The sequence below is a fragment of the Spodoptera frugiperda genome, chromosome 2, assembly GCF_023101765.2.
Source record: "Spodoptera frugiperda isolate SF20-4 chromosome 2, AGI-APGP_CSIRO_Sfru_2.0, whole genome shotgun sequence".
Classification (NCBI taxonomy): domain Eukaryota; kingdom Metazoa; phylum Arthropoda; class Insecta; order Lepidoptera; family Noctuidae; genus Spodoptera; species Spodoptera frugiperda.
The window spans coordinates 8,516,533-8,536,327 of NC_064213.1; the positions used below are offsets into that span (position 1 = coordinate 8,516,533).

General features: G+C 36.3%; 3 protein-coding genes across 4 annotated transcripts; 1 reads left to right on the forward strand and 2 right to left on the reverse strand.

Annotated features, from left to right (window-relative positions):
• The first annotated feature begins 475 nt into the window (after positions 1-475).
• On the forward strand, positions 476-19,725 carry LOC118269121 (active breakpoint cluster region-related protein). 2 transcript variants are annotated; one of them, XM_050698514.1, is made up of 21 exons: positions 476-931; positions 2,614-2,860; positions 3,119-3,311; positions 3,445-3,601; positions 3,802-4,054; positions 4,348-4,516; positions 4,837-4,978; positions 11,502-11,615; positions 12,600-12,785; positions 12,973-13,170; positions 13,469-13,588; positions 13,670-13,792; positions 13,877-14,080; positions 14,230-14,439; positions 14,622-14,817; positions 14,896-15,089; positions 15,368-15,543; positions 15,806-15,945; positions 16,205-16,350; positions 16,434-16,558; positions 16,790-19,725. In XM_050698514.1, the coding sequence occupies exons 1-21, from the start codon at positions 647-649 to the stop codon at positions 17,028-17,030; spliced, it is 3,819 nt and encodes a 1,272-aa protein (XP_050554471.1). In that variant the 5' UTR covers positions 476-646; the 3' UTR covers positions 17,031-19,725. The 2 variants fall into 2 exon arrangements, with proteins under 2 accessions (XP_050554471.1, XP_050554467.1); XM_050698510.1 differs by having other exon boundaries at positions 477-931; positions 3,116-3,311.
• On the reverse strand, positions 5,765-7,564 carry LOC118269119 (uncharacterized). The gene is made up of 3 exons (XM_035584044.2): positions 7,042-7,564; positions 6,400-6,949; positions 5,765-6,146 (listed from the first exon to the last, which is right to left on the reverse strand). The coding sequence occupies exons 1-3, from the start codon at positions 7,118-7,120 to the stop codon at positions 6,131-6,133; spliced, it is 645 nt and encodes a 214-aa protein (XP_035439937.2). The 5' UTR covers positions 7,121-7,564; the 3' UTR covers positions 5,765-6,130.
• On the reverse strand, positions 8,734-11,351 carry LOC118269115 (uncharacterized). Its single transcript, XM_035584039.2, has 4 exons — positions 11,211-11,351; positions 11,041-11,135; positions 9,108-10,968; positions 8,734-9,015 (listed from the first exon to the last, which is right to left on the reverse strand). Exons 1-4 carry the CDS (start codon positions 11,275-11,277, stop codon positions 8,777-8,779), a joined length of 2,262 nt encoding a protein of 753 aa, XP_035439932.2. The 5' UTR covers positions 11,278-11,351; the 3' UTR covers positions 8,734-8,776.
• Positions 19,726-19,795: the final 70 nt, after the last annotated feature.

The following is a 19,795-nucleotide window of genomic DNA, read 5'->3' on the forward strand; positions in this document are numbered from 1 at the left end:
GCGTAAGGGCCACTGATACCCCGGGCGAAAATATTGTGGCGCCACAGTTGAGGGAAGCAATATCAAGTGTTAGTTTTTTACGGATCCCATTGGCGGCGGCATTGGCGCCCCCCAGATTTTGTCGCCCTACCTGGGCCATCGGCCCATCACGCCCCCCCCCCTAACGCCGGCACTGTTGAGAACTAGATATTATGCTTGCTTTGGAGACCTTTGCCCTGCAGTGGGACGATCATGGGCAAAATCTTAATCTAATCTTGCTTTATTTATAGTTCAATAAAAGTTTTCTTTCATAATGAGCTTCTGTCTATTTCAAACATATTAGTTAGCGTAATAAGTAAAGTTATAATAATTTGAGAAACAATCGTTATATTATGTCTCAAACTTAACACGGTATTCCTTTTGTCCAAAGAAAGTTACCCCACTATTCTTTAAAAAATAAAGAACGAACGAGAATGAGTCTATGATTGTTGATGTATTGAAGTTTGTGAAGTCTATGTTTTCTGACATCTGTGGTAAATAAAAATGAAGAATTTGCAATGCGATGACAGAATTTGTTATACATTTTTTTACACTGATTAAATTACAAATTTAAATTATATTTGACTGTATTGTAACATAAATTTGACATGAAATCGTTTTCTAAGAGATGAGTGTCTTCGGAGATTTTCAACGCGTGTGGGTGCAACGTTTTCCAGAGAGTGCTTTGCCAGCAGCTTGGGAAGAAGATGTCAGGGCCAATTTAGCTAAACACAAACAAAAAGTTGCTATACTGAGAGAAGAATTGGAAAAAGAAGAGTTTTATGTGGAGTATTTAGAAACTTTGCTGTCAGATGTTGAGAAACATAAAGCTGCCGCACAAGGCAGCAGGACGGCTCCGCCCTCGGGGGGTGACGTGAACGATCTCGACGATAAGCCTCCTGATAGCAAGCAGGTAAATCTTTATGATTATATTTACTCAATACTGCCCTACATAACAATAATAAAATCCTTTATTTTATTAGAATATCTCAAAACATTATTTTTAATTGCTATCATTATAATAGTGCTGTTCTTGATACTAATATCATTAGATTATCTAACAATAGCATAGAAAAGTAGTAACGTGCGAATTTTTTTAGTGAGACCAACCCAAAAACAGGAATTAGTTAATAAAATATAACTTAAGTAATGACTCAGTGTCTTATAAGTGGTGTGAATATTGCTGGAATGGAATAATGTTATTAATATAATTCCTGGAATTCACTTGTTTTTCCTTTTCAATTTACTTTGTGTACTTAGCATGATTCATGAACTTATTGATTTGGCCTTGTAGGACCTAACAATCATTATTTATTTCTATTGTTAAATTATTATAATAATAATAGTCTATAAATATTCCAAACATGGATTTAGGAGCACCATGTAACTGCAGTGATGTAATGTTCACTCTCTCTGTGGTCTGCAGATTTAATTACCTTATTAATCTGATTATTTACCTACTTTATCAATGTAAAATAATAATAATTATGTAATTTGTTCATTATCATTATTATGTAAAGACTAACTTTCTAATTAATTTGAAACTATACAAAATTAGTTTATAGCTTTCCAATATTCTAATAGAATTTTATAATGAATTCCTTAAAATCTAGGTGCAAGTCACAAATCTTTTGATCTACTTAAATTGTGTTCAGTATTAATTTTGCAAACAAATTATTTCCAATTATATAAGAATTAATTTTAACATAAATGATCTAACAATCAATTTGATTATTTAAACATTAACAATTTTAAGTCAATTAGCCTACTTAATCAGGAATAAATTATACTCTGAGCACAACACTGAGTTGTTTATTCAAAACTGATTTGAACTTATTTATTTTTGAACACAGAATCATGACTATAAATAAATCAACATCATAATGTTCAAGTAAAATATACCATTGATAAATGTAGTTCAGCATTACACATGCAGTATTCATAACTGTGGTATAAATATTAATGTTATGGAAACATTATTCACACATGAGTGCCAATTAATTAATATTTAATGGTAACTGTTAATTGATTTGTGAAGCGTGTGAAAGTAACAGTATATCTGACCTGCTTCATGGTTGTTTAATATCTTGCAACATAAGAGTGTCTACAAATGGTTATACAACTAGCAAGGTGTGATGAATCATCAATGAGGATGTAAATGAGATGGCTGTTATAAGGCTCTGCATATAAATAAGTTCCTATACACAACACATGCACACAACGCTGTCACATATCCCATGGATTATACTATTGTTAGTGTTGAGTCAATATATTGTCTGACTCTGAACTTAACAAGACATAGCTATCTATGTAATGTACCTACTGTATACACATATAAAACTCACTCATTTAGTTGTTTTGTGTGCTTTGTTACATCATGAACTAAATTAGATGAAGGCATGTCATTGTACTAATTAGTCTAGTGTGAGGTAAATGGGCACATTGGTATTCGTAAAAAGTTAATTAAGAACCTGGTTATTACAGTTATTTAGATTGGCATTTCTACATCCTCTTGGGTAATAAATATGAAAGCATTTGCCACTAGCCAAGGTTGAATTCTGTATTAAATTCCATCATAATTAATTGTGTTTTTAGGGATCCACCACAGACTTGCTACTAAAGAAAAGTGACATCAGTCTCAGTAGTAATAAAAGTGAAGACTCCACACCAGAAACTCCTGAATGTGAACCTGTGCAGCTCAGAAACAAACCAGCTCGTATAACTGAAAGAAGTTCAGTCAATCAATGCATCAATGAGTTGTCTAACCTTGCTGCAGAGGCAGCTCGGAGAAGATGTAATAGTGAAATAGTCCAGAGAACTGACATTAATCAAGATACTAATGGTAATTATAGGCTATTGTTACAATTTCTCATAATATTCAAAATACAATAAGAAGAATTTCTCTGGTATTGACTAAGTATAAAATGTAAACATAATTCCCTTAGCATTTGCATTGCTTTATCTGTTTGAATACAAAACCTATTTACATAAAGTAACCTTCCAGTCCTATTTATTTATTTTCTGAATGTTCTACTGTTTTATGTTAGTTAGTTTACATTATATTGTTGTAAATTCTGAAATATTAACATGATTGCAGTAGCAGTAGAACAAACAAGTCCAAATCAAGCCAAAAACCGTCCAACATCACAAACTGGTGATTTTGTAACAGTCATCGAAGTAAATGGTCTGAAATTAGCAGAATCTGCTTCCAAGAAGTCAGAGGAGTCCCAGCAGTCGTCAGAAGGCAGTCCTGTTGATCCTGTTGCTATTGCTAAGAAGAAAGTCCCACCCAAGTAAGGCATTTTTTTTAATTATTATAGTTCTGTACAATTAATTTATTGAATTCTCTATTGTCTTGAATTTTTCAATGTTTTATGTGCTATGAGGCTTTGTAAATATGTGGTTGTTCCTTTTGCCTACTTTCAGACCACCACCGAAAGTGTTCAGTAAGCGCGGAGCTTCGTTACCGGAGACTGGTCTAGCAGAAGACAGTCCGCCTTCCTCATTGGGCCGTAGAATTCGAAACGCGGAATCTCGCGAGTCCATTACTAGTAGAGCGTCGACGCCCTCCATTAGTGAGAGAGTAAGTACTCTTATTCCCATTTCTATTGCGTAAATAAAATATATTATATTTCTTTCGGTGACAAACCAAGTTCCTAGGCAGCTATTAAGTTGTTCTTATTTTATAAACATATCTAAACTATAATAAATATTTTCACTTTTAAACATAGCATTAAATATTTCATAACAATGTATGTTTGATTAATGTAATATTGTTTACAGGTAAAAAGTTATGAATCTATTAACTCCTTGTCGTCGGAACGAAAGCGTTCAGGTGGGGCGGCCACCCCTCGGTCTATTGATGAGGAGGCGACGTCCACTACACCAGACTTGGGAGACGCCACCGACGCTGACAAGTCCGCGCCAATATCTTTAGAGAGCATACCAGCAGCCGTGCCTGGCTCAGAGGATGAACCATACTATGACCAAGTTCCCGTAGACATCAACGACGGCGAATATGTATACATACAAGCAGGTTAGTAGATTTTTACATGTTTGAATCATTAGTAATGGGCATCAGTTCCCACAATGTGCGTAAATTACCCAACTAAGCCTCATACAAAATGACAATTAAGACAATTGAAGTAGACATGCCACATACAGTTGAAATGTAAACTATGTCGAAGTAAACTGGCCGTCAGCACTTTTTGTAATGTGATGTAATTAATCTATTTATTTAAACCCTACTTGACTACCTGCTACCGTTCTAAAATTTCTTTGGCTACTATTTATTATTTATTTATTTAATTTGTGTGTTTTATCCGCAAGGTGGAACTGGTTCGAGTACAGAGGATGGGTCGAGTGGTACGAGCACTCTCCCGCTGGTGGGCAGCAGCGCGGGCGGGGCGGCGCCGTCCGCGCCCACCGCGCCGCGCGCGCCCGACTCGCCGCCCTGCGCCACCGCACCCAACTACGTCAACATACATTACTTCCTGCAGTAAGTTTATTCAAATTTAACCGTTTTATAATCAATCTAAAATGAAGATAAATTTTAATTGACCAAATACAGAAAGTTTACATAACACCACCTATTCCAATACAATACATCCACTTTTTCTAGTTATGTTATCAGTCACATTATTTTAGACGGAAAATTAACAAAACCCAAATTGAAAAACTTTCTGTATTTTTTTAGTAATGACGTACAATAAAGTCTGTTCTATTTATGTATTTTTATTGCGTAACTCTGGAATCGTACCCAGAATGCAAGTTCGACCATTGACGATAGATTTTTATTAAAAAATAATTTGTTTATAGGAAAGGAGGTGATGGCACTGAACCAAGTGACACACCGTCTGAACTGGCCGACTCTAGCGACACTCCTTTACTGTTGCGAACTATATCGTCGGACACAGAAGCTAGTGCTACACCACCCGCACTTAGAAAATTACATACTCAGGTAAGTTTTTACGTAGAATATGCAAAATATAATAAAGCATTTGTTATAAAAAAATGTTCGACTTTATTTTTCACTAGCGACTACGGCGCGGTTTCACCCGCTCTGCTCGGCTCCTATTGATCTTAGTATAATGTTATATAGGCTATAGCCTTCCCCGATAAATGGACTATCCAACACAACAAGAATTATTAAAACCGGAGCAGCAGTTTCGGAGATTAACATGTTCAAACATACTTGTTTGATGAATCAAAAAAACTGATATTCCATTTGAATATAAAAATAAAAATATTTCGGCGAGTAGTGAACTTCTTTTATTTGTGACAGTTAACCAGCGAAGTCATATAATGAGAATTAAATTCTCAGCTTCGATCGATGTACCTACTAAGATTTTACGATATGTACCATTACATTGTGGTATATTCATTACCTTATTTGTCAAGGATGATACTTAAAATGTGTTAAACATTATGAGTTATTTATTTAACCAATAAAAACATGCTGTATAGTGTATAGTCCATAGTACATACATATTCAAACCCAGTACATATAATCACAGCTAATGACCCATTCATCTATTGCGATAGGTACATAAATACTTGATCACGTTAATATTTTATGTTGATGAAGTTAACAGTTTCGCTTCAGTTGAGCTAGTATAAATTAACTCTTCAGATGTAGACTGTGGACGAACACTAGCGTAGAATAATTATAAGCGGTACTATACATATAATATTCATACCGTAGAAACAGAAAATACACTATGGTTGTTGTATAAAAAATAAACAATCAAAACTTAATTACCATTTATTAAAGATGATTTAATTTACGCCATGACATTTTCTTAGTCAATACAAAATACGAAAAAATATTATGTTAGTCAGTGACTTTACAATTCTAAACCATTATCTAATAGATCTTAGTTAACACAAATATAATCTAAAAGAATTTAACAAAGTTTAAACGTTTCGTTATCTAGAAATGACTCAGAGATAAGGAGGTCTCGTAGGATTACACTTACTACACCTTTCCGCTTTACGGTTGTAATAATCGCATTCCATTTTTTTTGTTATGATAAATGGCAGACAAGCTTCAGTTAACTTTGGTACAGGAACTTTAAAGTTGTGTAAGGAAAACTGGTGCAGGGAGTCATCTTCAGTTAAGGTTTTGCCTGAAAATAAAATAATAATTATACTAATTATTTAATTAATGTTTATTAATCAAGTAACGTAATCTTCCTTACGGCCAGGCTCAGTAAACCTTTACACTTTTGACATATGATTGCGTTATACCAAATATGCATGTAAAGCTAATGCCAAAATTGAAAAGCCTTTGTTTAAATCCGGGACTTGAACCCTTCTTGCACATCAGTTGCGCTTGCGATCACGACACTCACGACATACAATAATAAAGACATCGCTCACCTTGAATCATTTGCTGGTTCAACCTTTTCTTTTGAAACATTCTCCGGAGCTACCTTGTCAACGGTAGACGACATTACTGCTTCTAATTCTAGAGGTTGCTCCACAGTTGTTAAAACTTTGTCAGTTTCATTTTCCACAATAATAGCTTCGGTTACGCTAGCAGGTACTCGTATTTCAAGCTTTTCCGTGGTGCTTTTAATCGGAACGTCAACTTTTGTCGTAGTCTCTGGTGTCTGCGTCACCGTAGGTTCAGACTCTGTTATGATATTATACTCCCTGCATTCTCCTCGGAAATCTGTATCGTAAATGTTACAAGTAATGTTCTTACATTGCCACTGATCGCACTTCATTGTTGTACAAGTTTGGTCATTGCACCAAATAGTCACATTGTGACTCCTGATGTCTACAACTCCGTTGGGGTCTAACGTTGTAGACCCTAGAAGCTTTTCAGTTACAGGCTGATCTGCTTCTCCTGAGCTCCACCAATAAAACGGATATTTAATCCAATCCCATATAGAGGTCAAGATACCGCGCCCCTCGGTTAAGTCATCTGTAATATTTGTTAAATACAAATATTAAAAGGCTTATATTTTTATTGATAAACAAAATAAGAATACATTTAGTTTGAGAAAGTATACTTACTTTGTATGGTTGGTTTGCATATGCAACACTGTACTGAACACAAGATAAAAAACACGGTGAAGACCTTCGAAACGCGCATGGCGACAGTTAGTACGGATGTCCTTAACGGGAATAAATGTTTGAATTGTCCTGGCCCACCTTTATATACGAACCTCTCCTAAGTACATTATTATCTTAGACGAGATAAGACCCCGTAGGGAATGTTTACTTAATGAGTTAGGGACAACCATTCCTTAAACCTTTGAAATGCCGTAATTGTTTTTTTATTAATAGAATTTTCACTGCGTTTCTCAATATTTAGTTAGGTTGAACTCTGAACAAATAATACCAACAAATGGCATAATGATATTAAAAAAAAATTGAAATAAGATGGCTACGCAGGAAAATCCAACTTTCAGTATTTTAATCTAAGGCCTTTGATAGGGTGTGGCACGACAGCCTTATCGGCAAGCTTCCTGCATATGGACTTCCCGCTGATCTGTGCAGATGGATTGCAGACTTCCTGAGGGATCGGTCAATTCGAGTAGTCCAACGGAGTTTTCAGTATTTTAATATATTTTATGTAATTTAGCGGAACACAATATTTATTCGAACGGTTGAAGTCCTTGAACGATTGACGCCAAGCAAAATACCAAAACCCAGGCGTGTCTATTCTCTGCCAAACGGAGTCAAAAATCCGCAATATCGGATCATCTGCTTCTTCGTATGATTCTTATATAGAGTCAGGCGTGGTGTAGGAAGTACGGTACTTCACACCAGAACAACTGCTGAGCCTGTACCAAGCGCAGAAATAAGATGGCTACGCAGGAAAATCCAACTTTCAGGTCGCAAGCCTTTCCGTTTTTTTACATTTCGGAGAGTGTGCGGGGGAATTGCACAACTTGATGTCCTTTCCATCATCGAACCACAAGACAATCGGCGAGGCGTCACCGATTCATGGTGGATATCCCACCCACACGCACGAAGCGCTTCGCTTATTCAAGCTTACATTGAAAGCAAAATCATTTATTTAAAAAGCTAGTGTCGTATGATTCACAATGTGTAGTATCTCCTTCAATGTAATTATACATTGAAACTTCACATAGAACGCAATGTTTCTTAATGTTCGGGCATGCCAGAAATCTGCAGACTGTTCTGCTTTTATTGCAATGTGTTAGAACTTTTAAACGGCGTTTTTGTGTGCCATTATTATGCATTGTAAAATTAAAAGCATTGAGAAGATCACTCACTACGTCTCTATCACCGGTAACATGATCTACCGGGTCTTTCTTCTTGTCTCTCAAAGCCTCTATTGTGGACGATATTGTTCTAATGCGATGTTTCGGTATCCTCTTTACTATTGCGTCACCATTTGGACGAAAGTCCACAATTTTTGCATTAAGTTTATTTATTTTTTTCCACGGATTTATATAAATATTTTCACCTATCTGGTTCATAAACAATAAACAAAATTAATATGTAGTTAATTCAGAATCAGAATAAAATAAACATTGTTTTTTTTTGTATACTTACTTGTACTGCAATTATCCATTGTACCATAAAATAAATGCACAAGAACTTAAACCCAAGGTTCGGTGGCAAAACCATTTCGTCAAGTTGTGCAAGTGAAACAACTTTAAAGCTATGTGCCTATCAAAGTGAAACTAGTTATCAACGCTGTAAACAATTGAGTTAACTTTTCCAAACAAACCCTTTTTTGTGTTGAAATAGGTTTATTTACTAAACATTAAAGAACTTACATAATTTTCACGGTCTTAGCATTCAAACAATGGCCAGCTGCATTTAACTCCTTGACGGAACACCGAGATTTCACAAAATTCTTTTTAGATGCAGCAAGCGTGATACATTTGGCGTTAATGCAAAATGTCGCCTTCCCAAATATTTTTCCCAGCATTTTGTTTTGTAAAATATCAACAATTTCAAATGCGATATTTGAAGGCAAATCCATGATAGATTCCATCGATGCTAGGCTATCTAAAAATAAAAACAATTTTATAAATGGCAGTTTTCTTAATATGCAATAATATAATTTTATTATTAAACTAAACTAAATAATAATATAGTACCTGTACTGTTAGTCCCGGCGCAATGTCCTCGGTTATTCAATCTATCCGAGGGCCTGCAAACTCTATGCAAACACGTTTTATTAGCGCACTTCATGGAATGGCAAACTTTTTGGGAACAAAATGTTAAAACTCCATGAATATATTTTCCTACAAAGGACATGAAAGCTGGTGCGACTGTTTCGACGTCGTCCCAGTCTACATTACCAAATATTGCCTGTTCCAGAACTCTGGTGTGGTTTTGACGGATTGTATCTTTACTCATGTTAATCTTTGACTTCTTGTGTTCATTTTCCAATATCATAGTTGTAATATTTTTTGTTTCGACTGTTTCCTTACTCGGACTTATATAAGGCCAATACAATAGTTCTGCATCACTTAAAGTATTTTTATCTGCTTTCTTCCCGATGTTTTTGTCTTTATTTACATTTTCTTTCGTTGGTTGTGTAGTTTTAGTTGTCTGATGTTTGTTGTTATTAGCAGTTACATTTACATTTGAGATATCACGTTTTTTACGTGTAGATGGCAGTTTTGAAGTAGTGTTCGTGATTTTTTTTGGGAAATTTTCATTTTCGATACTATTTTCAATTTTATGGGTATCCTCTGTTACATTGTACGGATTATTTGTAATATTAACCATCAAATAAATACTTTCTTCTGTCTGAGTTTCGTTTAAGATGTCGTCTGTTTTATTGATCATGGAATTAATTTCAAATTGTAATACATTTGAAGATAAAGGTAAGGTAGTGGAAGGTAGGCCAGTGTCGTTGGTAACGTTGCTACTGTAATCAGTCTTAAAAGTGTCACTATTGTTGGTATCATTAAAATGGTTGGGGAACAATGGTTGCTGTTCCACCTTAATGTTGTGGAAAGTTATAACTTTCTTGCGATGTTTCTTATTGTTATTGTTTGCCCTGGACTTCTTCTTTTTATGGATTGTTATTTTGTGTACTGGGGAGCTAGACTCATCTTTATTGTATTTTGTTGCTCTTTTGTAACCCAAAACTTCCATGGGGACAGGGAAATTGAAATATGGAAATGGTAAATTTATGCCTGTGTTAAGTTCTTTAGATGCCGCGTCATCAAAATCGTACATTCTATCATGACTGTGAATTTTAGAAAATCTTGACAAGATTTCTTGTGGTTTTGGTAATTGTAGATCAATTTTAATACGAATGTTAAGCGTATTGTCAGTTAACACATCTCTCATGTTTTCGTCAATTAAATGTTCCGATTTTTTATTAAAAGAGTTTTCGTATGGTAATAGGTGTTGCAATAAAGATTTTCTTTGATCATCTGATGAGTGCATTTTCAATTGTTCCAAGGGATCCTTGAACATAGTATCCATGCGTACTAAGCACTGTTTGCAACCACAGTCGCAAGGAATGTGTCCACTTTTACAGAAACATGACGACTTCATTGGATCCAAAGATTTATGTAAAATAGGTGAAATGTCTAATATTTTCTTTTCGTTAAACGTGAATTTTTCGAGTGGTAGATACTCCTCACGGTTACCTTTTGGAAGAGCAGTCGTTTCTTGTTTATTCATATATTTTCCCTTCGAGTTAATTGGAATAAAAACATCTAGAGGGTTGTTAAATGATGGGTTAAATTTATAAGCACTTGGATTATAGAAACTATTCGTCGAAACATAGTCGTCGTGTTTCTCGACATTAGATTTCGTTTTAGAAAATTGGTCATGTCGCGGCAGCATTGGTACTTTGTTTTTTGTCTTTGATTTTTCTAAATAATTCTTTCTTTGTTTGTGTGCTTTCTCTAAATAGCGTTGATATTCAGATAACAAACTTTCTACACCTTCTTCACTCTGACTGTCGCTGTTCGCAAATAGATCGAACGGCGAAACCTGAAAGTATTAAAAAGACACGTATGAAGCGAGCGTGGATACAATGAGCACGCGTGTTACAATAATACTTACACCATTATTTTCAAAGTCATTTATTATATCAGCGATATCACTGTAGATAATAGTATCGTAAAACGGACTCACTTCGATTCGATTAGATTCGGAACCTAAAAGTAAATGAGATTTTATTTAGTCAATCAATACTTTTATAAACATAATTAGCCACGAAACGTTTCACTTACTTTCTGAATCATAGCAGTAAATTGCACTTAGAAAAAAGACAAAACTAGAGACTAATATAGTTTTCATGATTCATATGCCATGCAGGAATCCGAAATAATGACTGAATTGGAACTGGCACCTATGGTAATGGCTTGATGTTTACCCTTATAGGCTGTGTGTTGGTGCAAACAAAAGGTTTAATGGCTATTGTGCAGTGTTGCGAAACTTGTTACACAACTTTACTGATTACGCTTACAATTAAATAGGTATTTTTGGCTTTGGATAATAAATTATATTAATTATTATTACAGGAATCGAGCGGCAACAATGCGGAAGCTGAGCGGCTGACTATGCACCGTTGTATCATAACGAGCATCATCGAGAGTGAAACCGTTTATGTTGAATGCCTCTATGTTATGGAGAAGGTATTATATCGCTTGATTATTTATTATCTTTATCCTTATCCGATAAGTTTTAATAAACTAGTTCATTAAATCGAATGCGTGATATGTTTTACGGCATTTGGTATTTGACATGTTTTGGACTATGGATGATTCATATCATATCTCTCCTATCTATACACATAACTAAGCACTTTCTCATGGTCACTAATTTGTAAAAAAAACATTTAACAATATTTTTGTTATTATCTCTATTACATTCCAAACTCTACCTTTACCTACAAGTTAGTGCACTGTATAGGTAGAAGAGAGTCCTTCTGTACAAGAAAAAAGTATTTTATCTAGGAAAATTTCCTAACAAGGCCCCATTAGAGTACTTCAAATTAATTGCGCGATACTAGATGCAATGTTTGTAATCAACAATCTATGCACTCAGCTTATCTAGATATTAGTTTTGAAATATGTCGGAATCCATATTACCTATCTACATTATTACATTGGTTTAAGAAATATGTTTTGTTTACAGCTGTCTCTTTCTATTATTGCAATATGTCGCCACCGCACCGCCGCCGTGCCGTCGCCGCACAGTGACTTTTTACATACGAGCCGCCGCCGCGCCGCTTTTTGCTTAGTTGATTCAGTTCATTACCGGCAGCGTACGAACATGGCAATGGTCAAAAGTTACGCACTTGCATATTTGGTGGCAGTGCAGTGGCGGCATCGTGTGCAAGAACGCTTATCCTGCCATTACCTCAAGTTAACAGGATCATTTCATTCTGTCCTATCTATGACCTTTTCTTTCATATCTTTGGCCACACAATATCTTTTCTTTAGTCGTCAAATGCTTTCCGATCTAAGGATATATGTTACACCTTACGCACACAATTATGTAACATTTTCATCATCATCATCCGTCTTTTTTTAACCTAGTATTCTGTTTTCAGATAGAACGACAGATCCAATTACGGATTTATTACTATTGTCCTTAAATATTACCTATTGTTTCAGTACATGAATGCAATAAAAGCGACGTTGTCTACATCCCAGCCTGTAATAACGGAAGAGGAGTTTAACACAATCTTCTACAAGATATCAGAGCTCCATGAGTTGCATAAGAACTTCCTCGAGGGATTGAAGGCGGCCGTCGCTAGCTGGGAAGAGCCTCTATCTGTAGGGATACATTTCAAAAAGATGGTAAGCATACTTTTTAATTGGTAAAATAATCAACATTTACATAAAATTACACTTTTTGTTTTCTCCAAAAGTATAATCAGAGGTGCATTTAATAAATAAATCTTTTCGCCAATCACAACATATCTAAAATGTTGACCATACAAAATATAATTTCAAAATAATAATATAATTGTTTGTATAATTTTAGGCAGAAAACATAAACATTTACGGTGCGTTTTTACACAACTACGGTCGTGCGACGGACGCGGTGCGACGTCGCTGTTCCACGTCGCAGAGCTTTGCACACCTCACGAAACAGATCTCCTGCCACGGGCAGCCCATGTCCCTTGATGACCTGCTCCATAAACCAGTCGCCAGGGTCCAGAAGAATGCATTAGTCCTGCATGTAAGTGTCAGAAAATGTTTGGGTCACGTGTACAGTACGTAAGGAAATTTCACCGTGTCTTCTTTAGAACGAAGTTTATGACCAGCCAATTCATCTTCTATAATTATGGTATTTAGTCACGAAAATTATCTTCCATTCATTCACCTAAAAGATTTATTGTTGGTCGTTGTGTGGAGAAAATTACTTAAACTATAGCATATACGTTTTTCTTAGTGTATATGGATATGGAATGGCTTTACATCTTTAAATTTTGCGTTTTAAATGTGGGAAACTGTAACGACTTGTATTTATCTTTCAGGATCTTATTAAGTATACTCCAGCCAGTCATCCAGATCACGCTATGTTGACAGAAGCGCTGAACATGACGCAACATTTTCTAGACGAATTCAATATTATACAAACTAAATCCATGTTCCCTGTAAGTATCACGGGTTATTTAAAAGAAAAGTAATTTTATGAAAAGTGGTTGTGAACTAATTTTGTTTATTTTTTCCTATAGAATGCCGATCGCGCTCAAAGGCGACTCGTCAAGAACTCATTCATAGTGGAGCTTTCAGACGGGCACAGAAAATTAAGGCATCTATTTCTCTTCAACGACGTCATCGCTTGTGCCAAATATAAGGTAAAATTACTCACTAGTCTTTGGATTTTCAATGAAAACACATTCTTGAAAGTGATTATAAAACTAAATTATTTCTTTTTATAGGCCTCTGGACGCGATAAGTTCACGTTTGAGTTGAAATGGTTTATTCCTCTGCCTGATATTGTGGTGGTAGAAGACGAGAGTCTCGGTGCCAACGCCAACGACGCTCGCGAGACTTCGCCCGCTAACATCGTGGCACTGAAGTCCCAGGCCTCCACCGTACGCGACCAAATACTGGCTGAAGAACGAGCCGCTGCTGATGACAAGGTTTGCTGTATTTATTGCTAAATTGTACACATAGATTTCATTATCTATGTTTTTTCCTGAACACGATGATTCTCGTACTACAAATAAACTTTAACGGCCTTCATATACATTTTTTGAAATTGATTGCAATATTGTTCTCAATTCCGTAGAAAATCCGTATCGGCGGTCGCGGCGCGGCGGAGAAGCAGCGCAAGAAGCTGGCGGAGCTGGAGGCGCAGCTGGTGCTGGCGTCGCCCAACCTCGTGTTCCGCGTGGGGGCGCGCGCGCCCGGCGCCGCCGCGCTGCAGCGACAGCACGTCTTCTTCCTCAGCTCCGAGTACGAGCGCACGCAGTGGATCGACTCCATACACGCTCTGCAGGTAACGCTGTCCAACACAACACTTAGGGGATTTGGCCCCATTACCTCGTTGGTAAACTGGTCATAAAGGTATCTGCTGTGGAATAGAGGAAATTGATTTTTGAGTGGGGCAAAGCTGTTTGTCTTATGTTTGATGATCAAACCAAAAACGCGTGAGTATTTAAACAATGAATTTTGTCGCAGGCTTCCTCAGCGCCACCAGCGGGTTCGAGTTCCATCTCAATGTTGGAGCTGCAGGCGTGGGTGACGGCGTGCCGCAGCTACTTACAGACTGACATGGGGTCCTACCTACTGCGCAGTGGACGCGACGACTCACTACTGCTCGGAGACCTACAACTCCATATTGGGGGCATGACTGCGCCACTTGATACTGCGGCTGGTAAGATTCTGGTCAAAGTCTTCTAAAGTTAAAAATCACACAGACGAAAGTGAATAAAACCTTTATTTTTTTTATTAGATTACTACATAGTTGTGGAGGTGGACTCCTACGGGCACTACTTCCGCAAAGCGAAGTCGAAGCTAGTATGTCGCAGTGCGCAGCCGCGGTGGAACGAGAGCTTTACACTAGACTTGGAGGGCTCACAGAACTTGCGGCTCCTACTGTACGAGGATGCTGCAAGACCAGTGCTGCGAGGAAAATGTACCATCAAGGTACTAACACTTTGTTTATTTGTAGTGAATCAACACCCTAACTTAAGTGATTTTTTAAAAATCAAGTTCTTAATCTGTTCTTGTGTGACAATCTTATTGCATTTACGCTATCGGCTGCATGCTCTACTTTTTGGTCGCCTTGCGATTTATAGATCGCATGGATATTACGACATATTACAAATGGTGTGGGCACACCACTCGTAATAGCATTAAATGACGTACAGTAAACATTAAAATAAAAGCAGTAGATATATTTAAAATGATGATTGTTTGGGCAGCTGTCCCGCGAGTGGGTGTCGGAGAGCGCGGGCGGCAGCGTGGCGCGCACGGTGTGCGTGGGCGGCGGGTCGCTGACGCTGCGCCTGCGCCTGCTGCCGCCCGAGCGATCCGCGCGCCGCGTGCCCTCCGCCAAGCCCGGCGCGCTCTTCGGGAACAAGATCACACATGTCGCCAAGTACGTACTGCTGGACTTATTCCGACACGCCGCTATCTTTCGATACCTAACTAACTATTTTATCTTTAAAATTATAATAACCCCCAAATTCACTTGATTCGAGAATCGATGCAAAAACCCGTTTGCTAACCAGACGAATTCTTCTTTTTGTATTAAACTTTTTCCAATTATTTTGGGGATCTCCATTGAGAAAATAATTAACGTTAATTAACGACGACAGCAACGAAATTAACAACCCCTAAATTGTGAACTTTATCTACAGACGAGAAAAGCGCAATATTCCGTTCATAATAAGCGCCTGCGTGCGTGAGGTGGAGCGCCGTGGTATACACGAGGTCGGCATCTACCGCGTCTCCGGGAGCGCTTCCGACCTCAACCGACTCAAGAAGAGCTTCGAGACCAGTGAGTTCATTGCACTATTCAATTGGATATAATCATAATTTGTCAATGTAATAGATTTTTTTAATGTACCTTTAGGAGTTCCTACAGTGTCATGAATGTTCATACAAATTCCACATAAATCACCTCCTAAATAACTATCTCTAGAATATACAAAACAATAAATATCACATTTTGCTACTTGTTACTGATCCAAAGCTAAAGCAAAGAATTGTGTGCCATTCAAAATATTATTAATGTTTCACAATGCTTGTTTGTTTAGATGCCTACGAAGCAGAACAGTTGCTAAAGGAGGTGGACATACATTCGGTGACCGGCGTCTTGAAGTTATATTTGCGGGAGCTACCAGAGGCTTTGTTCACGGACGCTCTGTACCCAGAGTTGCTGAAAGCGTGGGGAGCGACACAAGTATGTATAGGCGTTTTTAAACATTAGTACTGAAAATAATGATTAGGACTAATATGGATGTTCAAACTATTTTTATTATTCAGGGCGCAGGCACATCTGTAGACTCGGGTCCAGCACACACCAGGCGACATGCCCTTCTCAAATGTTACGCTCAGTTGCCAGACCTCAATAAAAATTGTATCGACTTCCTATTGAATCATTTTGTCAAGTAAGTGATATTGTCATTCTTTGTGCATCTTATTTTTATACTTTTAACTCAAATTATTATATAAGGTTTAAATTACCAAACTTTTTTGTGATGTAACTTAAGAATCATTTGGATCAGATTTTAGTTGGTCAAAATACAATATTAAAATGTACCTTAATGTGCAATGCATGTTAAAACAACATTGATGATATTGCAATAGTAGCACGGACTATAGCGGGCGATTGTTCGCAGAGTGAACCAGCACGAGAGCGAGAACAAGATGTCGCTGCACAACCTGGCCACGGTGTTCGGGCCCACGCTGCTGCGGCCCGCCGCGGCCGGCGCCGGCAGCAAGCTGCGCACCGACCTGCTGGCCGCCGGCACCGTGGACGCCATGGCGCAGGCCGGCATCCTCTACTGCCTGCTGCAGCAGCGCCAGCTCGCCGCGCAGCTCTCCTCGCACCATCGCGCGCCGCACTCCGCGCTCGACTAGCCACACTCCTCACGCATACTATACAGCCAATTCCAAATATTCTCTCGCAAGTCTAATAAAAAAACTCTTTAACTCTTAAATTTTCATATAGACATCGTGAGCGCGGTCGGTGTGGTTTGTATTTATTGTATGTATCATTTTATATTTCCTTCATTACACAGTAAGTTCTGAATGTTAAGCGGAAACGAAAATGAAATCTTTATAGCGTCAAAGTTCTAATGAACCACCCGCGTTAGATTCACAAATGTTTTAATTTTTTGGTATTCTTACAAAAAGGATATGATTATGTAGTCGACAGTTTTTTGTCTATGAGTAATTTTAAGTTCGAGATATTTATGCCGATTAATGCACATTAGAAAAAGTGATAATATGCAATTTTATTATTTATTGATAATGGCTAAACAGTTTACTAAAAGATAAAAAAAAAACAAAATTCATCATAATGATTGTTTAACTGCTAAACCTAAATGGTGTCCAATACTATGTCACTCATTGCTCAGTGATTGTTTTCTCTCATTTAAAGTATAATGATTTATTCATTTAAGTAACGACAGATTTATTCAACTAAATACATTCCATTTATTATGACAACAGACTGATCATAGGTGTATCATAGAAGATATAACAATAACAAAATTTAGCAAGTATTTCATATGAAATGTGTAAATACCACTCAATACGGCCGTGTGGTTTAAATTGGAAAAGTGAAAAATTAAATGCGGTTGTGATGTGTGCAGCTGACATCGCAGTAGAGGAGCAGGGCTGGTTCAGCTGTGTGACCACGAAGTAATGAATGAATCAGAATGTTTAATGTTTCTAAGCAAGTATTATGAAGAGGGACCGAAATAAAATTAATAATTTATGGTAATAAAATCATTAGCATAAAATTGATGCAGACTGATACTAATAAATTTGTGAGTGGTAGTGATTATTTTCAGTTTTGGGGCACATTTGATTTGATCAAGTATCAAATCATACAAACAAATATGTATGCTTGTAAAGTGCAGGAAATTAATTTATATTAAAAATAAAAGGAATGAGTGAATCTGTAGTTGGGTAGTGGAGTGTTTAACAGTTTGTAATCAGCATCACATCGTTATTATTTAACAAGTCGAAATGATAATGTTTTGTGTATTTGGTGGATTGCTCTCAGGTCTTTTGATTACTGAGTCAGTTGTAGTTATTAATAATACTGATTTACTTGGACATAAGAATGAAAAGTTGGTCCACTTTATTAGCATTTTATATGCTAGTCGTGTGTATGTTTAGAAGCTTTACGTTATATCAGCACCACTTTCTAGTACTCTCGTAAGTTCCCTGCAGCAGTAGGTGTCACATAAAATCGATTTCGATGTCTAGTTTAAATAATGTAGGCGATCTATTTCACAAATAGGCTTAGATGAATGGTGTTATATTAGTACTTAAAGGGAAATTTTACCAAAAATAAAAATTATTAGAACAATATTAATTTCAATATTATTATGTTGATTTTGTTGAGAGACATTAACCTTTGATTTACTATAGTTTATGTTGTTGAGTAATATATTCAAGCCTTAAGTTAAGTGACTCCACATTTTTTATTGTTTATTCATCTTGGAATATAATGTTTATTCTTCACCAAAGAACACTGCCTATCACGTAATTTCATTCGAAGTATATGAATCCAAATACAATGTATTCTTCTTTTATTTTCGTAAGAATGGAAAGTATTCATTTGTTTATCCTACATATATGATTGTTGCAAACTCTATTGTATACTGCCTAATTGTAAGCAATGCGCACGATAAAGATAATGAGCCGCTCATAATTAAAGTTCTGAGTTTTGTATCTGAAATTGTTACTTATTATTTTTCCAATAATGTATTTTTAGATTGTATAAATGTACTTCTTGTAAGTGGAGATCTTTTGTTGATACTTAAAGAATTACGATTGATGTTAGTCAGCAGATATGCCTTTTTTATATTAACAATATTAGAGTTAATTATGAACACTTAAGATTTAATTTTATCACTAAGCAATTTGTCAGTTGCGTAATATATATATCATCAAATAATTCACCTGTTTATTTAAATGAACAAATTAGCACAATGATTTATCAGTCATTATTTAGTACTATTAAGAATTATCTTTTTGTCAGACTGAGTATGTATACCTGTGCTTGCTGTTGCCAAATTACTGTTGCCAATTTTTTATTCTTGATAATGATAGAGAATAACATTTAAATATTTCCTATCAAATGATAATATGAATAGTTTGTCTCAAATGCAGGTGTTTATAGTGACTTGATCTTTTCACAAATTGCAGTGAATGATTGCTGCTAAATACATACCTTAAGTTTAATACATGTTACCTTGTAGCTTGTTCTATGTAAGTTTGCTATTTAATTACTTTAAACTATAGTTATTCCAGACCTACACTATTGTTTATGGGTTAGAGATTTTACATGTAATCTACAATGTACACTGGGGCTAAGATGATTATGTTGTATAATTATTTTATCACAACCTGGCCTATGTTAATGTTTTCCTCTATAAGCCTTCCAGTTTGTGTGAAAATCTCTGCACCAGCAGCTGTATTATATAGTATTCCACAATTTGGTTGTAATACCAAATCTTTGTATTTAATTTTTGTATATAAATGACACTAAAATGTAGTTACATAAATTTTGCAATAAAATGTATTTTTAATACACCTTTTTAAAGTATTTTATTTGTGGTTAAAATGTACCCAGATGAATATATAATAATAACCTGTACAGTATAATA